The sequence below is a fragment of the Lithobates pipiens genome, unplaced genomic scaffold, assembly GCF_037356315.1.
Source record: "Lithobates pipiens isolate NorthernLeopardFrog02 unplaced genomic scaffold, aLitPip1_a1.2 Scaffold_8, whole genome shotgun sequence".
Lineage (NCBI taxonomy): Eukaryota > Metazoa > Chordata > Amphibia > Anura > Ranidae > Lithobates > Lithobates pipiens.
The window spans coordinates 109,248,027-109,269,404 of record NW_027507903.1 but is presented as its reverse complement, the minus strand read 5'-3'; the positions used below and the strand labels follow the sequence as shown (position 1 = coordinate 109,269,404).

The following is a 21,378-nucleotide window of genomic DNA, read 5'->3' as shown; positions in this document are numbered from 1 at the left end:
ACAAGTACCCCAAAAAACAAGGGCTCGAAAGGTTCACCCTCTGGCTCTAAGGACCTTCCCTCTGCAAACACTATCCCCCCTGAAGGGCTAGAAAGGCTGGTCAGGGTGGGCCATTGGGGTAGTCGGGGGTTGCAATTGCTTCCGACATTTCAGCCCCATCTATATTGCTGAGGAGGTTTTCTCCTCAGCCATGATTGGATTAAAGCAAAGGTTAGCATTTTTAATTGCATCTCCACAGAGTGGAAAAAAACACATTAGGTCCCCTTCTACCACTAGGACCCTCAAACAGGAACAGTGGGAGGGGGAAGACACTGATGATTCCTCTTCCGAGACAAGTGGGGAAGGACCTTCTTCAGCTTCCCAAGCTGAGAAATTGCTGGTGCAATCTCTTACTGAAATGTTCCGCTCCACATTTAAAAGTTTGAGTTCCCTAAAGCCTCCTCAAGCTTGCGTGCCTTTTACTGTCCGTTCATTGCTGAAAAAGCTTATGTATTCTGAGTGGGCTCACCCAGATGAGCATTTTTTCCCTCCTAAAAAAGTTTTCAACACTTATCCTATGGAGGAAAAATTTACTAAGAGGTATACCATCAATTGATGCTTTTATATCCTCTGTAAATAAAAATGTTACTTGTACGGTTGACAATGCTCAAATGCTTAGGAATCCATCTAATGAAAAATTGTAATTCCTGTTTAAAAACATTTTTTCTTTGGCAGATTCAGTAGCTCAACCTGCAGTGGCGGCAATTTGGGTATGTCAATCCCTGAGAGACCATTTGTGACAAGTGCTCAAGGTTTTCCCTGAACAGCAGGCCCAGGATTTAGCCAAGCTGCCAGGGGCTTTGTGTTTTGCAATTGATGCAATCAGAGATCCTATTCTGTAAACCTCTCGCTTTACACTTGGGTTGGGGCATATTCATAGAATCTTATGGTTAAAAAGTGGTCAGCCGAAGTACCATTCAAAAAAAGCTCCTGCCGTTTTTTTTTATTGTCCCCCCCCCCCCTTTTCTGTGGTGAAAGGCTGTTTGGGGATGGGGAAAAGGTACCCATTAAGAAAAGGAGTAATATGTCCCTCATTTAAACAGGCTCTTTCTCCAGTGCCGGGGCATCTACCTTTAGGCGTTCACCATCAGGTTGAAGAGGACCTCAGGGGAAAAAAAAGTCCTGGGGGGAGAAGCCTACAAGACAGACCACTAAAGCCTCTTATGAAGGGGTGCCCCTGCTCATTCGAGTGGGGGGGGGGGAGACTTCTGCAGTTTTTCAAGGGTCTGGCAGGAGGAGTTTCAAAACAGATGGATGGTCTCCATAATAGCTCTAAGCTACAAACTAGAGTTCTGAGATTTCCCGTCTCCTCGTTTTCCTCAGGGCAAATGTCCCCAAGATGGAGCAGGGTTGGGTTTTTTTTTTTTTTCAAACCTTTTCACAGTGCGAAAAATACACTTTTATACACTTTTTCCGCATAGAATCAATCCAATCTGTTGTCTCCATCCTATGAGGAGGAAAACTTGTGACATCAGGGATGCATACCTGCATATGCCTATTTTCCCCGCTCATCAAAAATATCTGTGTTTTGAAGTAGAAAACGTCACTTTCAGTTTGTAGCCTTGCCTTTCGGTCTAGCTACTGCACCACGGGTGTTTACAAAACGTTTTGCCCTTCCTCTGGTCAGTTTAAAGACTTGAGGTATAACATTTGTAGCATACCTAGACGACCTACTCTTCATAGACAGGTCGGTAGCCCGCCTAGACCAAAGCATGGTCTCCACAATCGGCTACCTGGAATACCAGGTTGGATCCTCAACTGAGAGAGATCTTCTTTAAAACCATTAAGACTTAGAATACTTGGGCCTGGTTATAGATACAGCCCTTCAGAAGGTGTTTTTTTTTTACCCCAGACAAAGATCAGTTCTGTAAAGGAGCTGGTTCAGGTGGTCAGGGCAAAGAAAGGTCCCTCTATTCGCCTTTGCATTAGGTTGTTGGGAAAGATGGCGGCTTCATTCAAAGTGGTTCTCTTTGCTCAGTCTCGTCCGAGACTGCTGCAAAACAGTATCCTGTATATCTGGAGCAAGAGGGTCCAAGCGCTAGATTTTCCAATGCGTCTGTCTCCAAAGGTGCGCCAGATCCTCAGTTTGTGGTGGATATTCAAGAATCTGCCGAAGGGGAAACCCTTTTGTACCAGTTACCTGAAAGGCGGTAACAACAGCTGGCAGCCTTGCGGGTTGAGGAGCAGTCCTGGAAGAGGCGACTGTCCAAGGGAAATGGTCCAGATCTGAAAGGACCTTGCCCATTAACATTGTAGAGATTTGAGAAGACCGCCTAGCCCCAAGGGCAATCTGACTATTGGCAGGCGGACTACTTGAGTCACCATGGAATCAGTTTTTTCACTGATTTATGCATCCCCTCCTATTCTGTTGCTACCACGACTTCTTTGCAGGATCAAGCAGGAAGGGAAGTCGGTGGTTCTTGTGGCCCAGAACATTTTGGTAGGCAGAGATCGTAAAGATGGCAGTAAGGGCCCCATGAACCCTACCACCATGTCCAGACCTGCTTTCGCAGAGACCGGTATTCCACCCTACCTTAACAAATGCTGAATTTAACAGTTTGGAAGAGGAAAGTTCCACCTTTTTTCAAAGCGCACTCCACCAGGGCGGTTAGTGCTTCATGGGCAGTGCATCACCAAGCCTCCATGGTTCAAATCTTCAAGGCTGTAACTTGGTCTTCAGTCCATACATTCACCAGATTCTATCAGGTGGATGTAAGAAGGTATGAGGATATCGCCTTTGGGCGCAGTGTGCTGCGAGCAGCAGTAGAGGTCCTCAGGTCTAATTGCACCCTGCTTTTGTTGGTGTCCCCTCCCCTCACATAGCATTGCTCTGGGACATTCCATACAGTACTTACTGTGACTCTGTGTCCCGTGATGTACGGTAAAGAAATTAGGATTTTTATAACAGCTTGCCTGTAAAATCCTTTTCTTGGAGTACATCACGGGACACAGAGGTCCCTCCCCTCTTTAATACACGTATATTGCTTTGCTACAAAACTGAGGTACATCCTGGTAAGGGGAGGGGTTATAGAGGGAGCTAAACTTCCTGGCTAGAGTGTGCCAGTGTCCATCACCTAAAGGTGCCATATAACCCATACAGTAATTACTGTGGCTCTGTGTCCTGTGATTTTACAGGTAAACAGTTATAAAAATCCTATTATTTTTGGTTGGGATTAGTAAACATTTGAAATTCCGCAACAATGTATGCTGCTGAAGCACATTCTGTATGCCGTCTAAGGCCCCTTTCACACGGGGGCCTCCGGTATGTGAAATCCGCTCGCTCAGCAGGGGGATCTCTCTGCTGATCCTCACTAAACAGGTGGATGACAGGTTCTTGTCCACTCAGCTATGCAATACGGACACAGTTCCACTCTCTGTGGGGCAATCGGATGAAAACAGACAATCTGTCCATTTCCATCTGATCTGATCAGCAGTACAAATGGAGAATAGGACCGTCTTTGGCGGATCGGATGGCAGCAGACATGCGTCTGCTGACATCCATCACTCCATTGAAAACAATGCAGAGCCTGATCAGGTCCGCCTGAAAAACTAACAGACGCACCTGATTGGACAGCCTGGGTAAAAGGGTCCAAATGTCTCGTTCATACAGGGTGTTTTAATCTGTGACCTGAACAGGTGTTGCATGCATTCCCATGCTGGCGGTCCCATTGCTGTAAGTTGCCCCTGCTGCATGTCAATTACAGAACTGCTGCTCCCAGTGTGACATCTGTGTGGGTGCACGGCCAGTAGGGTTGATTTACTAAAACGGGATAGTGCAAAATCTGGTGCATAGAAACCAGTCGGCTTCCATGTTTTTTTTTTTTTTTTTTTTGGCAAAGCTTAATTGAAACAGCTAAAGTTAGCAGCTGATTGGTTTCTATGCACAGCTGCACCAGATTTTGCACTCTCCAGTTTTCATAAATCTCACTCCATTGGGAGCAGCAACTGTGTCTGATATGACAACTTTGGGACTGCTAGCAAGGGGGATGTACACAACACTTGTGCATTCCCATGCTGATAAACATGGCCCTGCATGGGGTGCAGATTAAATTGCCCTGTGTGAACAAGGCCTGAATATCTGCAGCTAATCATATAAAAGTTCTTAATGGTTGGCAAACATTCGCACATTAATAAGGAAACCCTCTAATTCTCAAAATAAAATTTTTATATCTCTTTAAGCTGCCTGTTTTCAGGCGCTTTCACATATTGGATATATGTGCACAGCTACTGCTGTGCAGGTGTTCAAAGATCTCCCCAGGTACAGTCCAGGACCTGGAGCATTGGATCCCACATTTCATGTTTATTGCTGCAAAAAATGAAGAAAATACTTCACTGAGCATTTTGTGCCACGTAGCAATTTTTAAATGATGTGTCTGGAAGTTATTTCGTTTTTGATATGTAGTATGTGTTTAGTGGCTGATATATTTTAAGTTGTCCATCTAAAAGGTGCAGAACATTGAATTAAATAGAAATGCAGTGTCTGTAAGACACCGTTTTTGTGATTACACACACAGCTCACATTTTTGTGTAAATATTCTATTATATCTTTTCATGTGACAACACTGAAGAAATTACACTTTGCTACAATGTAAAGTAGTGAGTGTACAGCTTGTATAACAGTGTCAATTTACTATCCCCTCAAAATAACTCAACACAACCATTAATGTCTAAACCACTGGCAACAAAAGTGAGTACACCCCTAAGTGAAAATGTCCAAATTGGGCCCAAAGCATCAATATTTTGTGTGCCCACCATTAGGTTCCAGCACTGCCTTAACCTTATTGGGTGTGGAGTTCACCAGAGCTTCACAGGTTGCCATGAAGTCCTTTTCCACTCCTCCATGATGACATCACAAAGCTGGTGGATGTTAGAGATCTTGCACTCCTCCACCTTCCATTTGAGGATGTCCCACAGATGCTCAAAAGGGTTTAGGTTGGGACACCTTTACCCTCAGCTTCTTTAGCAAGGCAGTGGTCATCTTGGAGGTGTGTTTGGGGTCGTTATCATGTTGGAAAACTGCCCTGCAGCCCAGTCTCTGAAGGTAGAGGATAATGCTCTGCTTCAGTATGTCACAGTACATGTTGGCATTCATTGTTGTCTCAATGAACTGTAACTCCCCAGTGGCAGAAGCACTCGTGCAGCTCCAGACCACACTGATTGGCTCTCACAGTGGTCACATGATTGGGAGTTGGTCCACTACTGATCGTCACTAGGGTCTGAAAACTCTCTCTGACAACTTGGTCTCTGTGCTGGGAGCCAGCTGTCAGCAAAGAAACATAAGCCACCCAGTGACACAAAGCCCACCCTTTTACTGCTGCACACATGTGCTATGCATGTGGCAACGGTTTAAACAAAGTGATACTCGCTCTTTTATTTTTTTCTACATTAACGGGTCCAAAATATCAAGTATACTATGGCTCTGTTTTTTTTTTTTGTCCTGTCCAATGCTGCACCTCCCCGCTACACGTGTATGGCAAGCAGTGACCATTATTTCTTGTCACATGCTCTTCCCATGCTCTTCCCATGCACACAACAATTTCCTTAGCGCTGAATCCGATGTGGCGTAGATGTATAATTCACCTCGAGTGCGAGCAGGAAAGGGTGGCTATGTTCATATACACAAGGAGGGCATGGAGAACAAACATAGCCACTCTAGAACAGGAGCTCTAAGAGCAGCAGAAAAAAACTACATTGGAGAGATGAAACAAAGGAAGAGATAGAAGGAAGTTATAGACTATGAGGAAGAATTAATAAAACTGGAGCAGACAGGATCTGTAGCAGCTGTGCATAGTACCCTATCAGCTTCCATCTTTAGACTATTCAGTTAAAGTAGAACTATAGGCAAAACCTTTTTTTCCATTTTGGATAGAGTAAGGGAGGGTTAAAACCTGTGATATATATATATATATATATATATTTTTTTTTTTTTTTTTTTTGCCCCATTACAGAGATTTACCTTCACTTCCTGGCCCATAGCCAAACAGGAAGTGAGAGGAAATCCTTGCAAATTAAAGGAATTCCTTGGGGACCACCAGGTCACCAGAACCAATGCCCCTATTGGAAGATTTCCCCTCTACTACTTTTCTGGGGAAAACTCAAAAGTTGGGATTTCACTTTCAATGATAATGGTAAAAAGGACATATAGAGATGGAGAATCTTCTTAATGGGTGCACAGATAGCAATAAGAACTGACAAGCATTCTAATCCTCCTGCACCCTATCTAAAGCCAAAAAGAAAACTGAAAATTGTATCAAATACTTACCATAATTTTCCTTTCCTGACGCCAATCTACGGCAGCATACCAGTGATAGAGTTCTGCTTCCCTTCCACTCCCCCAGGACCAGTGAATAGCATAAATAAAGAAGTAGTTAGGACCTATCCCATTCTTTGTAATTAGAAACAGACATAACAAAACGTACAAGAGTGGGTCCGTATGCTGCCATTGATTGGCATCAGGAAAGGAAAATTACAGTATTTGATATCATTTTCAGTTTTCCTGACACCAACATGGCAGCATTACAGTGATAAATAACTAGCTGATAGGGTGGGTTCTATCTGTCAAATCATTTTTTTAATTGGAATGGGACAAAAGACTGAATAGTCATTCCTCCGAAGTCCACTGTTATTGCTGACATAGTCTACACTCTTGCAATCTCAAAGAATATAGGCTGATGCCGTGTACACACGATCGGAATTCTCGTCGTAAAAAGCTCTGATGGTTTTCCGGTCAGAATTTCAATGGAATTCCGCTCAAGCTGTCTTGCCTACACACGGTCACACCAAATTCCGATTTAGAATGAGGTGACGTACAACATGTACGACGGGACTAGAAAAAGGAGGTTCAATAGCTTCTGTCTCGTTGTTGAATCTGAGCATGCATGAGTTTTAGCGTGTCAGAATTGCATACACACAATCTGAATTTCATGCTATCAATTTTTGGCTGGCGGAAATTCGGACAGCTAAATTCCGATGGAGCCACTTCAGGAGGAGAATTAATGTTAAAACAGGAATTAATAAAGAAGTATAGGTGGCAAAACCTAAAGGAATGGGAATATCTACAGATTCAACATTTTTTTAATTCTATCCCAGGTCCAATAAGGGATGAAAATGCACTAATGGCAATGTAAAAGCTTTGCAAAGCAAAAAATATAGTAAAACATACTATATCCCAGGTATACAAAATTCTCACAGAATTATATGGGCAGGGGGCTATACCCGCTATAGTAAAATGGGAACAGGATATGGACATTAATTAGGATGAGACACAAATGATAAATGCTATATATAACTATACATCGGATATAAGGACCATAGAAGTAAATTATAAGTGTCTGATAAGGTGGCATTTGACACCGGAAAGATTACATAGAGTATATCCCTCCAAATCCTCACAGTGTTGGAGAGAATGTAAATTACTTGGAACAACATTCCATATAGGGTGGGAATACCCAGAGATAAAACAATATTGGCTAAGTATATTAGATCATATAGAGACTATAACTGGGGATAGGATACCATATTGCCCTCGGGCCTGTTTATTCTATGGCCCGGAGAAAACTAAGAACCGATACAAAAACACCTTAGTACCATTTTTAATTAACGCGGCAAAAGCCCTCATCCCTAAAAAATGGTTGGAGACCAAAAATCCTACCATTAGAGAATGGATACAGAGAGTTGAGTTTATCAATAATATGGAATATTTAAGTAACATGGAGAAAGACCAAATTAATAGATATTGGGCAACATGGGAAAAGTGGAGAGTATTTAAAATGACAGAAATTTACCATCAGGTAATAATAGAAGTAACATAGAGTGGATTCAAAGGAGGTCAACAGAATAGGGGTGGGGGGGGGGGGGGAGAGAGGTAAATAAATAAGAGTTATAGGGCAAAAGTAGAATGTTTTAAGATGAAATTCTCTCATCGGTCTTTTTCTGGCCGAAATTCCGATCGTGTGTACGTGGCATAAGGCTCGTGTCCAATCTGGCCAAAAGAAGTAACACTGCACTGAGATTTTTTCTGAACAGTCTCGGAGAGTGGCATAGGTCAAAAAGCAGACTGTTAAACTGGAGATGCGTCTAGCCGATCGCAAAACTTACCAATTATGGAAAGAAAGAACATTTTGGGATGTGAAGATAGTCATCCTGAACATCCAAAAAATAGCATTTTGCCGTCTGGCTGCATTGGTTTGATGGACTCCAGCTTGAAGATCCCTAAGAGGATAAATAAGTTCAATTTCTTAAGATCTACAACTGGACGCTAGCCACCATCCCTTTCGAACTACATACAGGGTTGAATAGAAACCCATATACGCTTTTTGTGAATGAAACCAGGACAGGGAGGCATGGAAAACAACAAGATAAAAGGGAAACCGAAAAGAAAGAAAGGGAATAGGCAGCCCTGCAAGATACAAGAGACCAAAAAGAGTTTAGGAATGAACTAGCTGACCCCAGCCCCAAGCCTCAGCCTGCAGACACTTACTTGATGGCAGATTTCTTTCCTGAAGAGGAAATGCTACAGGGCCCCATCAAGACCCACAGAAGGGGCTCCCAGGCTATTTAACACATTTAGCGACCCGATCGTTGGAACTGCATTCTGTGAGAGGCTGAACCCAGATGAATGCTGCAATGGTGAGGTTTGGACATAGTACTGCTTACTCTTCACTGTGTGGAGGCATGAGAAAAAAAAGAAGATTCACTGGTCCTGGGGGAGTGGAAGAGAGGCAGAGCTCAAGATCCCCTGAATTTATATGTAACATGTTATGAAAAGTGAACTCATCCTTTAACCACTTGCCGACTGCCCGCCGAATGGCACTCCTGCGCAAATTGCTGTAGCTGTACAGCGGGCGCTTTAAGGAGTATGGGGGCGCACGTGCCCGCCGTGTCCCTATGGAGCCGATGCGTGTGCCCGGGTGCTGCGATGCCCGCTGGGCACCCGCGATCATTCCTGACAAAGCGAGAACGGGGATGTGTGTGTGTCAGGGGTGAGGAGACTGATCTGTTGTTCCTAGTATTTAGGAACAACGATCGGTCTCCTCCCCAAGTCAGTCCCATCCCCCCACAGCTAGAACACACACTGTGGGAACACATTTAACTCCTTGATCGCCTCCTAGTGTTAACCGCTTACCTGCCAATGACATTTATACAGTAATCAGTGCATTTTTATAGCACTGATCACTGTATAAATGTCAATGGTCCCAAAAATGTGTCAAACGTGATCGCTCTGTCCGCCGCAATGTCGCAGTCCCGATAAAATAAAATCGTAGATTGCCATTACTAGTTAAAAATAATAAAAATGCCATACATCTATCACCTATTTTGTAGACGCTATAACTTTTGCACAAAACCAATCAATATACGCTTATTGCATTTTTTTTTTACCAAAAATATGTAGAAGATATCGGCCTAAACTGATGAAGAAATTTGTTTATTTTTTTTATATTTTTTAGATAAAAGTAAAAAATATTGTGTTTTTTTTCAAAATTGTCACTCTTCTTTTGTTTATAGTGCAAAAAGGCAGAGGTAATCAAATACCACCAAAAGAAAGCTCTATCTGTGGAGAAAAAAAAGGACATCAATGTTGTCTGGATACAATGATGCACGACCGCGCAATTGTCAGTTAAAGCGACGCAGTGCTGTATCGAAAAAAAATTCTGAGTGTGTGTACACAATTCCGACGCACAAAAGTCCACACATGCTCGGAATCAAGGAGAAGAGCCGCACTGGCTTTTGAACTTCATTTTTCTCGGCTCATCGTATGTGTTGTACGTCACCGCGTTCTTGACGTTCGCCAACATTTGTGTGACCGTGTGTATGCAAGACAAGCCAACATCCTTCGGAAAAAAATCCCATGGTTTTGCTGTTGGAAAATCCTATTGTATGTACAGGGCATAACAGTGACCCTTCGGCCGAAGCTGCTGTACTAACAATCCAACCGTTAATACAGTGATCCCCCCCCCCACTGATCTGTTGTGTTCTGATGAGGATGCCCCCCCCCCCCCCCGCCAGAACACCCCGATCGGCGCTCTCAGCTATTGGCAGAGTGCTGATCGGGAGCTGGTCGGCTGCTGGCTTTTTTCAGCATGCTCGTCCGACAGAAGCCAGCTAAACGGCCAGCTTCTGTCGGAGTGACTTGCATACACACGGGCTGAATGTCGGAAGGTTTTTATTGAACTAGCCGATTGTGTTCAGACATTCAGCCCTGTACTAGGCATAAAGCTAGCCATACACTTATTTTTTTGAGCAGACTCCTCCATCCATACAAACAAGGTAGATGGAGGAATCCCCCCTGCTGGGACATTGTATTCTGACAGTGGAGCTCGCAGAATTCACTGATCAGTGGCTGCAGTTCGACAAAAGTTTTCCAACATGTTCCTTCAGCAGAAGCTGATCAAACAATTGACTTCTGTCAAGTAGGGACAGCCACACACTGTTCAAAATTTGACTAGTCCCTGCTGAACTGGCTGAATTTTGATTAGTGTATTGTCAGCTTTAGCCTGTGATATACCACAATTTACAGTATGGCTACATCAAAGGGCCATTTCTTTCCAGACTCACTATTTTGTACGTCTCCCATATACCCATGAGGATGAAAATTTCAACCCATCTCCCCAAATCTACCTGTAGGCAAGTCAAGTGGTTATTAGTCAAAATAATATCTACACACACAACTTATAAATCATTATAATGTTCTATTTTTATTTATCTAGAAGACTTTACAGAATAACTGTTATAATACCCTTTGCTGAAACATACTAAAGGAGTATAGGATATAACAAATCTGCCATTTTCTCACAGCAGACAACAAGCCCTGAATAAGAGAAGAGAGTGGGATGGATCCACGTTGAGGGTTAAACTTTCATTAGCAGAGATGAACAGAACAGATCCTGAACAAAGATTTAAATTCTCATACGATCCTTGCCCAGATGCTTGGCCCCGGACAACCAGCAGAATGCTTGCGGAGTCTAAGGCTTGCACGTGGTATTGGGACACAGAAGACGGAACCTGCAAATAAAAAATAAACATTAAACATTCTGGATGTCAATTCATCTTGCATGTCAAATATATAGTTAGAGCGATGTGGTATCATTCATTTTAATTATTATGCTAGGAGAGACTAATAGAGTTGTTAACACTAGTAAATGTTTGTATATGCATCTCATACTTACTGCTTTCCTGTTAACTGGTGAAAATTCTTATATACCCCATTATAGCAATCTTTATCAAAGCATTTGTAAAGCTTTAAATTACTTTCTGAAGTCTTTATAAAAAAATAAAAAAAAGTTTCAGCTTATTGATATTAACTGCTTCAGCCCTGGAAGATTTTACCCCCTTCCTGACCAAAAAACTTTTTGCAATTCGGCACTGCGTCGCTTTAACTGACAATTGCGTGGTTGTGCGACGTTGTACCCAAACAAAATTGACGTCCTTTTTTTCCCACAAATAGAGATTTCTTTTGGTGGTATTTGATCACCTCTGCGGTTTTTATTTTTTGCGCTATAAACAAAAAAAGAGCGACAATTTTGAAAAAAAAGCAATATTTTTTACTTTTTAATATAATAAATATCCCCCCAAAAAATATATAATTTTTTTTCTCCTCAGTTTAGGCCGATATGTATTCTTCTACTTATTTTTGGTAAAAAAAAAAGAAAAAAAAGAAAACACAATAAGAGTATATTGATTGGTTTGCACAAAAGTTATAGCGTCTACAAAATAGGGGATAGTCTTATGACATTTTTATTTATTCTTTTTTTTTTTTTACTAGTAATGGCGGCGATCTGTGATTTTTATTGGGACTGTGACATTATGGTGGACACGTCAGACAATTTTGACACATTTTTGGGACCATTGGCATTTTTACAGTGATCAGTGCTGTAAAAATGTCACTGACAGTGAAGGGATTAACCACTAGGGGGCGATCAAGGGGTTAATGTGTTCCCTTATTGTGTGTTCCAACTGAAGGGTGGAGGGGACTGTGCAGGGGAGATGACAGATCGCTGTTCATACTCTGTATGGACAGATGATCTGTCTGTTCTCCCCTCTCCCCTGTTTACACACACAGATCCCGATTCTCGGGCACTCGCATCAGATCCGTGGGCAAGCACGCGTCCCCTAGTGGCCTAATATGTTACCGACGTAACATGACGGCAATTCGCGCAGCCGAGCCATGTTGCCGCAGTACAACTGCGGCGGCTGGTCGGCAAGCGGTTAAAAGAAACCTTTTACCAAGAGAGACATGGAATCTGCAATTGCTAGTTTCCTGGTTGTCATGTTTACTTCGCTACTCTGTCCCTTACCTGGAATGAGCATACACATAAAGATGTCTGAATTTACAAATATGCTTGTTTCAGGTCAGGAAAATTTTCAGAAAATCCCCATATGCGATTCTACATCTAATGAATATATCATACAATAGCATAGCTCTTTCTGTTGGAAATGGTGAAGGTTTTCCCATTCCAGATGCAGTGGTTGTGTGTCTACGCCAGAAAAATTGCTGTCCCCTCATACTTCTCAAACAGCAGGATGGGTTGAATTTCATATATTGTACCTCCTAGCAGCTGCTCCAGGCGTTTCAAACTGCGCGCATGCGTGGTAATTCCTCTCTGGCTCAAGCTAACCCTAGTAGTGACCTCTCTGGACTGTGGAAACTCTGCACATGCATGGTCTACTTCTATAGCGGAGTGAACTGCACATGGGCAGATTTTGAGCAGCCAAGGGAAGATGCTACTGAGGTTAACTGCAGCCAGGAGAGGATGCACTGAGCATGGGTATAGTTTATATGTCCGAAGCAGCAGCTGCATTTGGAATGGAAGGATCGTCACCATTTCCAACAGCTATGGTATGTTCTATTCACTAGATGTAGCACTGCATAAGGGGATTTTCTAAAAATCTTCCTGAAAGGTGAACTTACACTTTAAGGCTGGATTCACACTGATGCAGAGCACATGCTATGTCTGTGCGATGCAAATTCAGCCATACATACTGTATGGCTAAATTCGCATTGCATTCCCACCAAAATAGTGCAGGACCCTTTTTTTGGTGAAGACCCATGCGACCCGATTCCTGCCCCATTTGACAGTTTGCATTGCGATATGCAAACCGATCTGGGGGTGTCATTAACCTTCTATTGACACTCACATCGGTTTGCAGAGGGTAGTGTGAACTGCCTGCGAGTTCTATGTGATGTGGGAACCGGCACTGGAATTGCGCTGGTGTTGGCACTAAACCTTTTTGAATTGAGGTTACTAGCTTCTTCAGAAAGGAATTGCAAATGGCAGCTCTTATTTTAGGGAGGAACTCTTTTCTTACTGCAAAAAGTTGTCAAAACACACCTAAAATGCATCTGCATCAATTCCATTACAGGCCATGGAGCCAAAATCTCACTATAGAAGGACATGTATCAAAAACAGCCGAGTAAAAATCACGCAGATGTGAACAGGTACTATAGAAAAAGGAAACATATGGGATTGTTCTTGTAGGGCGACGTCATATGACGGGAAAAAATAAAAATAAAAAATCAGATCTAAAGGGGGCATAATGTTTACCTTAAACTTCGCGCTGCATACCTGATGGCTGAGATTTATATAATCAGTGTTCCGATAATACACACCCATAAAGAAATATTTTTCAACATTTTAATTATGTCTGACCTCAATTTTGATGACAGTAAAATCAGGTACAGGTGGGTTGTAGAGGAGGGCATGAGGGTCTCCACTGAAAGGTGTTGGAGTGAAGAGTTTGTTAGCGGCAGGAGCAGATATGTAGGTTAACATGTCACACAGCGTGTCCACATCTATAAACTTAGGGGTGAGTCCAGCACGGACTGTGTTGTCAGAACAAGCCATACACTCCACACAGTCTATAAAGGAGAAATAAGAACACATACATGTTACTGCATAGCAGACAAAATAGATCACGGGTTTCATCGAACAATTACTTTTGTTTAAGAAATGACATTCTGATGCCGCGTACACACGACCAGACTTTTCCATGGACTAGGTCCGACGGAACGAATCCGCTGGACAATTCATTAGTGTGTGGGCTTCATGGGACCTTTGCTGTCTAAAAATCAAATGGACTTTAGATTTAAAAAAATCAAATGGACTTTAGATTTAAAACATGTTTCAAATCTTTCCGACGGACTCGAGCCCGTCGGAAATGCTAGTCCGGCGGACGAAAACCGACACTAGAGCAGCTATTGGCTATGAACTTCCTCATTCTAGTCCGGTCGTACGTCATCACGTTGGAATCCGTCGGACTTTGGTGTGCTTGTGTGTGGCCAAGTCTGTTCTTTCGGAAAGTCCGTCGGAACTCCGCCGAAAGTCCGTCAGGAAGACCGTCAGACCTAGTCCGTCAAAAAATCCGGTCGTGTGTACGCGGCATGAGAGGACTTGTGATTCTTGGGGCAATATTCATGCAAATATCACACTGTATTTTTATAACAGATAGTGTTTTTATATAAAAACCACTGAACCCCCATAGTGTATTTAAATATTAGACACAATAAACCAGCCAAGTAAATAGAATTTTTATGTTAGGGAAAAAAATAAAATAAAAAACACCAAAATGTATTTTCTCCTTTCTTAAAAAAAGAAGTTGCTATAGACGGGGCAGCATATTTCGAATAATACTTTCACCTTGGTATCTCTAATGTGAACAACTGGTATTCTTTTCATTTGAACTCCAGTTTGGAAAAAAATAGTCTTGCAGTGGGGACCCTCCAGCCAATGGAAGGGTTCAATGCTTGTTAAGCCTAGGTGGCACAGGAATAATGAGCGACACTTACCTTAAGCCAGCCATGCATGGATGGAAAAATTTCAATCCATGTATTGGCAGACTGATTATACACAAGACGATCCATTGATCGACTTGGGGACAACTAGCTTGTTGGATTTTTCTACATGCCATTACTGCCAGCAGCTATAACTATAGCGCTCTCCGTAGTGTCAGTCAGTGAGCAGTATGTAACGTCAGTCAGTGAGTGGTGTGCGGCATCAGTCAGTGAGCGGTATGCAGTGTCAGTCAGTGATGGTGTAACGTCAGTCAGTGTGCGGCGTGTAACGTCGGTCAGTGAGCGGTGTGTAACGTCGGTCAGTGAGCGGTGTGTAACGTCAGTCAGTGAGCGGTGTGTAACGTCAGTCAGTGAGCGGTGTGTAACGTCAGTCAGTGAGCGGTGTGTAACGTCAGTCAGTGAGCGGTGTGTAACGTCAGTCAGTGAGCGGTGTGTAACGTCAGTCAGTGAGAGACGCGCAACGTGAGTCAGTGAGTGGTGTGTAACGTCAGTCAGTGATCAGTGTATCACGTCAGTCAGTGAGCAGTGTGTAACATCGTTCAGTGAGCGGTGTGTAACGTCGTTCAGTGAGCAGTGTGTAACGTCGTTCAGTGAGCGGTGTGTAACGTCGTTCAGTGAGCGGTGTGTAACGTCGTTCAGTGAGCGGTGTGTAACGTCGTTCAGTGAGCGGTGTGTAACGTCGTTCAGTGAGCGGTGTGTAACGTCGTTCAGTGAGCGGTGTGTAACGTCGTTCAGTGAGCGGTGTGTAACGTCGTTCAGTGAGCGGTGTGTAACGTCGTTCAGTGAGCGGTGTGTAACGTCGTTCAGTGAGCGGTGTGTAACGTCGTTCAGTGAGCAGTGTCAGTCAATGAGCGGTATGCAACACCAGTCAGTGAGCGGTGTGATGTCAGTCAGCGGTGTGTGACGTCAGTCAGTGAGCGGTGTGTGACGTCAGTCAGTGAGCAGTATGCGGTGTCAGTCAGTGAGTGGTGTGTAACGTCAGTCAGTGCGCGGTATGCGGCGTCAGTCAGTGAGAAGGAGCGTCTCCCCCTCTGCCACTTATTGCTCCACTGGAGATGAAAGACTTGCAGGGTTGCTCTCTCTGCTCCCTCATCTTTAGCTGCTTGATCAGCCATAGCAGCCACCTGTACAGCATGGAAGAGGTAGCCCCACCTCTGATTCCACCCACCACCTCTGGTTGCTGGGAAGAGGCTGGGGGAGGAGAGGGCAGCAGACAGCCCCACCGACCTGTATCTTCCTTTCCTCTGCGGAGGCAAGTGAGGGCAATCAAGGAAGGATGCTGGGCGAGTTCCCGACCCACAGAGTATCAGAGGAGGTTACATGCTAGAATAAAACACACCAGACTGACACTGCAGTTAAACACAAGGTTTAAAGGCTACGTTTTTTTTTAAATTCCAGCTCCCCTATGTACCAATATAACATTAATGTACTTCTTTAGCAAAAAAAACAGCTTTGCATTAATTCTGCACAGGCTTACCTCACTATCTCCATAGCTGTTTAAAAACACTTATCCATTACTTCTGCCTTACTTCCTATATTGACTTTAGGTCATGACACAGGAAGGAAATGACCAGTTTAGGGTAGCTAATGCTAATGAGATTAGCTGAACAACTCCTTCCTGTGTCATGACCTAAAGTGAACAAAGGTGAACTAAGCCTTTAAGCCGGCAGTGAAGAATCTTAGTTGCCTTATGTCTTATGCCTTAATTGCAGAAGGTTTTTTTTTTTTTTTTTTTTAAATACTTTTGCTGTAGCACCCTTTTAGACTCTGCACAGGTTGAGAAACGCTGTTATATATCATCAATTCACAGCCACCTTTAAAAGGATTGAAAAATGCATTTTACTAAATCTATGTGTACCCTCGTGCAAGCTACTCACCCCCCTCCAGATATGCATGGGGTTCATTGGCTCCGAGATACATGGCTTCACCTGGCTGCAGAGTTACCACATTGAGAAAATAGATGGCAAAACAGCCAATATCTCCTGGGAACTGCGAGTTTAGTGTCAAGAGCAGATCTCCAATACAAGAAGACACATCACTTCCACTCTGAACTGGAAAACAATTGCATAAGAAACAGGTTTTCTAATTACTGTCACTCAAATTATTTAATTCCTGGGGGCTTCATAATGTTTTTTTTGTTTTTTAGATCTAGACATCAGCATGAGAGCTTATTTTAACAGTGAAAGACAGAATAACAACAAAAATATCCAGAAAAACACATTTCAAAAAAGTTATAAGCATCGTAAACACAGTTTAGTCAGTGTTTATTCGGAAAAGGGAAGGAGCCGGTAAATGACATATATACCAGCTCCTTCCTCCTCTCTCCATCCCAACAGATCTGGGAGGGGGGGGGACCGGAGGAGGAGCTGGGAGCACAGAGGGGGATCCGGAGCAGGAGGAGACAGAGAAAGGGAGGAGAACACCGGAAGCCAGAGGAGGACCCGGGGAGCCGGAAGAACACACAGGGGACAGTCAGGAATGATCGGTGCGGCGGCGGGGGGAGTTACAAGCACTGATCCCCCTGTATAGCCTTTCACTAAAGCAGCTGACAGCCCCGGGAGGGAGAGGGGGAGAAGCGGCTGTCAGAAAAGTTATACAGGGGGATCGGTACTTGTAACTGCCCCAGCCACCGCACTGATCACCTGTGAGGCTGTCCGATCCCCTGTTACACTGAGGATGCCTGGCAGGATATAACAGGTATCGGATTAACCACTTCAACCCCAAACCTTTTTTTTACACTTGTTATTTACAAGTTAAAATCGTCATTTGTTTCCTAGAAAATTACTTGAATACTTTCTGTCACACTGTATTTGCGCAGCAGTCTTACAGGCGCACTTTTTTTGGAAAAAATACACTTTTTTTTAATTAAAAAATAAAACAGTAAAGTAAGCCTAATTAGTTTTTTATATTGTGAAAGATAATGTTACTCTGAATAAATTGATACCCAACATATCACACTTCAAAATTGCGCCCGCTCGTGGAATGACGACAAACTTTTACCCTTAAAAATCTTCATAGGCGACATTTAAAAATGTCTACAGGTTACCAGTTTTTTTTATCTCTCTCCAAAGCACTAAGTCCCCTGTGTTTTTGCTGCTCCATTCTTCTGTTAACGTCATAACTTCTGACAAGTTCTCCATCAACTGAGATAAAACTAGCCTGAAATTTGTGTCGTAGGAAGTTGCTATAATTAGATTAGCAGAAAGCTTGTCTTGTCACAGCACTGCACATTTGTTTCTTCCTTTGCATGTGTGGAGTGGGGATGTGTACCTTTCCTCCAATCAGCTGTCTTGGCTGTATGGGCAATAATCTACTCCCAGTGCTTAACAGGAAGAGAAAATCTCTAACACGGTGTGCACTGTCTAAAGAATATAGCAAGTGAACCACTTCTGGATCGGCTCACGCCGATATACGTCAGCACTTTGAAGAGGGATATCATTGTTATGGCAGCAGCTAGCTACCAAAACCCTGGTTTCTTCTTCAGTGAGCGGTCCGGTTTCCTATAAATGTGGTCTCTGTAGTGATCTTTGCAGCGGGAACTGTGTACCTTTCTCTTTAAGATAAAAGTGGTCTCTGCGGCGTCCCCTCCCGCCATGCTCCAGTCATCTCCACCGCTTAACGGACCTGCTGGTATTGGTGGAGACGATCGTGACTTCTCCCATGGAAGCCTGGCTACCGACTGAGGGGAAGATGGTCAAAATGTCACTCTGGCCCATAACTCTTGAAGGAGAATTTGTTTTGTTGTTTCATTTGTTTTTTTCAATTTATTTTTTATTGCATTTTAGTGTAAATATGAGATCTGAGGTCTTTTTGGCTCCAGATCTCATATTAAAGAGATCCTGTCATGCTTTTTTTTCTATTACAAGGGGTGTTTACATTCCTTGTAATAGGAATAAAAGTGACCCAAAATAAAAAAACTGTGTCAAAATAAAAAACTAAAAGTAAAATAAATAAGAGTCGTCCCGATGAGCTTGCGTGCAATAGCGAAAGCACACGTGGGCAGCTTATGAAAACGGTGTTCAAACCACACATGTGAGATATTGCAGCAATCTTTAGATTGGGAGCAATAATTCTATCTCTAGACCTCCTCTGTAACTCAAAACATGCAACTTGTAGAATTTTTTAAACATCGCCTATGAACGTTTGTCGCCATTCCATATGCAGGAGCAATTTTGAAGCATGACATGTTGGGTATCAATTTACTCAGTGTAACATTATCTTTCACAATATTAAAAAATTGGGCTAACTTTACTGCTGTCTTATGTTTTAATTCAAACAAGTGTATTTTTTCCCAAAAAAGTGCGCTTATAAGACCGCTGCGTAAATATGGTGTGACAGAAAGTGTTGCAACGACTGCTATTTTATTCTCTAGGGTGTTAAAAAAAACATATATATATATATATATATATATATATACTGTTTGGGGGTTCTAAGTCATTTTATAGCAAAAAAAATAAAAATGTTTAACTTGTAAACACCAAATCTGAGAAAGAGGCTTGGTCCTTAAGTGGTTAAAGACAGTACATATACAAGTAAACTTATGTAGGGAGATTTGTTTCATCATCTGAGGATGTTCACTTCGCTGGGTATATGTGAGGGTTTACATCCACTTTAAGGGCTGGTTCACACCAGGAATCACACAGAATGTGATTGTGTTCCTGTGCAATTTGAGTGCAGTGCATTTTCAGCCCATCCATTTGATTGTGCTGAAATCGCACTGCACCACACCAAAAAGTAGTGCATACACTACATTTAAAAAAAAACACACTACAACCAGATTGCCTAGTACTTCTGTACCATGTAATCTGGTATAGGCAAATGCACTGTGTTTGTGATCGGAGTTTACGGTAGGGTTTCACCAATACTGGTGTTTTATCAGCAAGTACTCGCCGATACTTGGGCTCAAGTAAATCTGTATCGGTTTCAGGTATCGGAGCATTTGCTCGAGTACTCGCTCAGAAATGCTTAGTATCGGCACTGATATCAATACCAGTATCGGTGCAACCCTAGATTGGGGTGTTGTTAGCATTGCATCAACAACCACTGCAGATCACAAAAGCAGTGTGGTTTGAACATGGTACAGGAAATGTGCACAGAACATGTGTTTCCTGCACCGTGATCTGATGTGAAGAGGCCCTAAAAATAGGTGGAAAAAAGTAATAACATTATAAAAATAGTCCTTTTAGTTTTTCTACAAACGGAACAAAAAAAGAACAAAATTAGAATGTGTTTATGTAATAGTAAAGACAACTGTGTACCTTGTTGCGTTACTCGCTGTACCAACAATTTAAGCTGTTCGGCGTACTCCTCCTTACTCCTCTGCATCATACAGGTGAAACATCGCTTTAGAGCCTCCACATCTTTGGACAGATCCGCTGCACTTGCCTCCAACTGCTCTGCTGCATCCTGGCCAATGAGTGCACGGAACTCAGGAACATCTGAAACAGAGCCCAGGGTCAGGCATCTTTTAGAATGATCCCGGGGTATTTCCATTGTGTTATGAAGAACAATGTATTCATACCCCGCAAAAAGGCTACAATCTCAGATATAGGTCTGAATCCACAGAGACCCCGGAAAGGTGTAAGGGCAATGGCCATTTCTGGTTTGTGGTTGTCATCAGGGTAATGCTGTGGAAACTGAGCATGCAGCTTCTTAGCCAATGCCTATTTGTGAAGATATTAAGAGGAAAGAGATGATAATGATGTGTTACTGCTGAGAAAAGGTAGAAAAGTTAGTTAACTGGAAATGGAAGAAAAAACACACGAGAACACAAGATTAATTAATAAGAATGATATTCTGAGAAATAGATAAGTGTTTAACCACTTCAGCCCCGGACCATTTTGCTGACCAAAGACCAGACCACTTTTTGCGTTTAGGCACTGCGTCGCTTTAACTGACAATTGCGCGGTCATGCGACGTGACTCCCAAACAAAATTGACGTCCTTTTTTTCCCACAAATAGAGCTTTGTTTTGGTGGTATTTGATCACCCCTGGGGTTTTTTTTTTTTTGCGCTGTAAACAAAAATAGAGCGACAATTTTGAAAAAAAGCATTATTTTTTACTTTTTGTTATAATAAATATCCCCCAAAAATATATAAAAAAAAAAATTTCCCTCAGTTTAGGCCGATACGTATTCTTCTACATATTTTTGTTAAGACAGAATTGCAATAAGCGATTATTGATTGGTTTGCACAAAAGTTATAGCGTTTACAAAATATGGGATAGTTTTATGGCATTTTTATTAATCATTTTTTTTTTTACTAGTAATGGCGGCGATCAGCGATTTTTATTGTGACTGCGACATTATAGCGGACACATCGGACATTTTTGACACCTTTTTGGGACCATTGTCATTTATACAGCAATCACAGCTATACAAATGCAGTGATTCCTGTGTAAATGACACTGGCAGTGAAGGGGTTAACCAGTGGGTGGCAGTGTAGGGGTTAAGTGTTCCTAGGGGTGTGTTACTAACTGCTGGGGGCTGGGCTTTCATTTAGTAAACACTGATCTCTGCTCCAATCACATGGAGTAGAGATCAGCGTCACTTG

The 21,378-nt window shown here is 42.7% G+C and overlaps 1 protein-coding gene across 1 annotated transcript in view; it reads right to left on the bottom strand.

Moving 5' to 3' along the window:
- Nucleotides 1-10,714: 10,714 nt before the first annotated feature.
- The window catches only part of MPI (mannose phosphate isomerase), a 40,676-nt gene continuing 30,012 nt past the window's right edge, over nt 10,715-21,378 (bottom strand). The window contains exons 4-8 of the mRNA XM_077468733.1: nt 20,349-20,490; nt 20,086-20,265; nt 16,705-16,878; nt 13,686-13,894; nt 10,715-11,040 (exon numbers count right to left, since the gene is read on the bottom strand). Of these exons, the coding sequence (XP_077324859.1) occupies nt 10,828-11,040; nt 13,686-13,894; nt 16,705-16,878; nt 20,086-20,265; nt 20,349-20,490 (918 nt within the window). The 3' untranslated portion in view covers nt 10,715-10,827. The remainder of the gene's footprint in view (nt 11,041-13,685; nt 13,895-16,704; nt 16,879-20,085; nt 20,266-20,348; nt 20,491-21,378) is intronic.